This window comes from Pygocentrus nattereri, chromosome 17 (genome assembly GCF_015220715.1).
Source record: "Pygocentrus nattereri isolate fPygNat1 chromosome 17, fPygNat1.pri, whole genome shotgun sequence".
Taxonomy (NCBI): Eukaryota; Metazoa; Chordata; class Actinopteri; order Characiformes; family Serrasalmidae; genus Pygocentrus; species Pygocentrus nattereri.
Window position 1 is genome coordinate 9993361 of NC_051227.1, and position 2500 is coordinate 9995860.

Genomic DNA, 2500 nt, shown 5'->3' on the forward strand with positions numbered 1-2500 from the left:
TGCATATATATATATTTAAATATGTATATGTAAATAATTATATTAATATATCAAAACTAGAGAAGTGCATTTCCCGAAGAAAAGAGTCGTTGAGCTGCTCAAAGCTAGCTAAGATGTTGCTATGCCATTGTTATGATATCCCAGGTGGTTGCTGGGCTTTTGCTAGGTGGTTGCTATTGTAACCCAGGTGGTTGCTAGGTGGTTGCTTCAGTATCCCAAATGATTGTTAAGTGTATTACTGTGTGGTTACAATAATATCCCAGGTGGTTGCTAGTATATATATATATATAAAACTCCTTACCTTTGGGGCAGGATTTGCAGCAGTGTCCTGGCAGCAGAACCGGCTCCTCACAGTCAAGTTCGGGACAGTCCTGCTTGATGTTCTTACAGCTGACTTTCCCGAACACCTTTCCACGCCGACTCCTTTGCTGCTCGCACACACACACACACATACACACACACACACACATGAGTAAACACACAATCAGAACAAATCCATTCCTAACAGTTCATTTCCAGCATAGTGACTGTGGTGGTCGGCTCTGATTGGCTGAAATCCCCTCTGACTGTGTGGTTATCCCGAGATGGTTTGAAAGAGGAGGGAGAACGTTTGGACATACCGGCTCACAGTGACACATAACGCAGTGCATGACACCAAACGGGTCTCCCAGGTCCGGATGCCACGTGTCCTCCAGAGAATAAAACCTCCCACCAAATGAGCACCCTGGAGGAGAGAGAGAGAGAGAGAGAGAGAGAGGGAGAGCGAGAGAGAGAGAGAGAGAGAGAGAGAGAGAGAGAGAGGGTATCATAGTTAGGAAAGTGCTGCTCAGTCTTTCAAGTATCAGCCGAGTGACTGAGCATCTCACGTCTCACTGAGGATGAACAGATACGGAAAATGTTTGGTTTAGTAAGAAAGAGACAAAAGACAGACGGAAAGATGGATATAAAGAGAGAATGAAAGAAAGAAAGAGAGAGAGAGAAAGACAGGAGGCATGAAGGTGCAGAGGCAGGCGCAGGGGGGCTGAGTGGGCTCTGAAGGGGGGGGGGTCCATCCCGGAGGGGGGATGAGGAGTGAGGTTTGGCGGCTGATCATGCGGCTATGACTAAGATGTTTTTTCGGCCAGTTTGGTTAAAATGACGAAAAGTAAGATTTTGGGGGAGATTAGGAGCGGATGGAGACGGGGTGTGTGTGTGTGTGTGTGTGTGTGTGTGTGTGTGTGAGTGTGTGTGTGTGTGTGTGTGTGTGTGTGTGAGTGTGTGTGTGTGTGTGTGTGTGTGTGTGTGTGTGTGTGTGTGTGTGTGTGTGTGTGTGTGGGCTAACTGAATGAACTTGGTGATCCTGGCATCTGGAATGGCATCAGAAAGCCCCTCAGCCACAGCGCTGAGACCCCCTCCTTTACTTTACATCACCAAACTATTAAAGGCTATTTTGGGGTTTAAACATTAAAAGAGCAAATGCGCTGGAGAGAGAGAGAGAGAGAGAGAGAGAGAGAGAGAGAGACAGAGAGAGAGAAAGAGGGAGAGAGAGAGAGAGAGAGAGAGAGAGAGAGAGACAGAGAGACAGAGAGACCCAGGAGCAGGTCAGGGGGACAGACTGACCTCACCGCTTTAAAGCATCACTCTTACAATCCATACAGTCAAAGTCAATGATGCGAACACACACACACACACTGTCCTGTCTTTGTTTTCCTAACTTTTTGGGAAATTTTTACTTATTACAAATGCGTAATGATTTAGTTCTTACGACGTAAACAAAGCCATTCAGAGTGGTTTAGCGTGAAACTGTCCACACAGAATCCCTCACAGACGCCCCCCTCTGCGAGCCCCCTCTATTAACGTTAATGCACTCAGTGGTCAAGAAGGCATCGCCGGATCCGCTTTTGGCCTAAAGTCTAACAGAAACCCATTCATGGTGCACGGACACACGCAGGACATTGGGCAGCAAAATAGTCCCAAAAATCAACAAAGTGATCTTTGTTGTGACGCCTGGTTCCTGTCACCGCCACTGTAAACAAGCCCGAGCTGCTAAGTTTCTCTGTAAGGAACCGTTTCTCACCAGAACTCCGAACGGCTGTGTTTACATCCGCTGACTTGCTCAGACATTCCGGAAAATTTGGTGGAGTTTCCCTTTAACAGGCTACTGAACTCAAAAACGTGCTTGTTTTCCCCGCCTTCTGGGGACGCTCGGTCCCCACACAGGGCTAAATACATGCACACACAGAGAGACACAGGCAGACGTACCGGACACTCCTTTGTAGGGCAGCGGCTCTCTCTCGGACTGGATGGGCAGCGCGGGCGCTTTGGCCCGCGACGCGTGTGCGTAAGGGCAGAAAAGCGCGCACGCGGCGGCCGCCAGCAGCAGGAGGTCCATCCTCACGGTGAGGAGAGAGAAGGAGAGCGAGAAGCGAAAGAAAGCGCGCGCACTCTGCTCCTCTGTGCGCGTGTCCCGCTCGCGCTCTGCTGGTGATGGAACTCTCTGAGTGTTAAAGCTCTTCTGCTC

The 2500-nt window shown here is 49.1% G+C and overlaps 1 protein-coding gene across 1 annotated transcript in view; it reads right to left on the bottom strand.

The window, feature by feature from the left end:
* The window catches only part of chrd (chordin), a 17929-nt gene extending 15434 nt beyond the window's left edge, over positions 1-2495 (bottom strand). The window contains exons 1-3 of the mRNA XM_037546357.1: positions 2242-2495; positions 621-724; positions 302-428 (exon numbers count right to left, since the gene is read on the bottom strand). Of these exons, the coding sequence (XP_037402254.1) occupies positions 302-428; positions 621-724; positions 2242-2371 (361 nt within the window). The 5' untranslated portion in view covers positions 2372-2495. The remainder of the gene's footprint in view (positions 1-301; positions 429-620; positions 725-2241) is intronic.
* Positions 2496-2500: the final 5 nt, after the last annotated feature.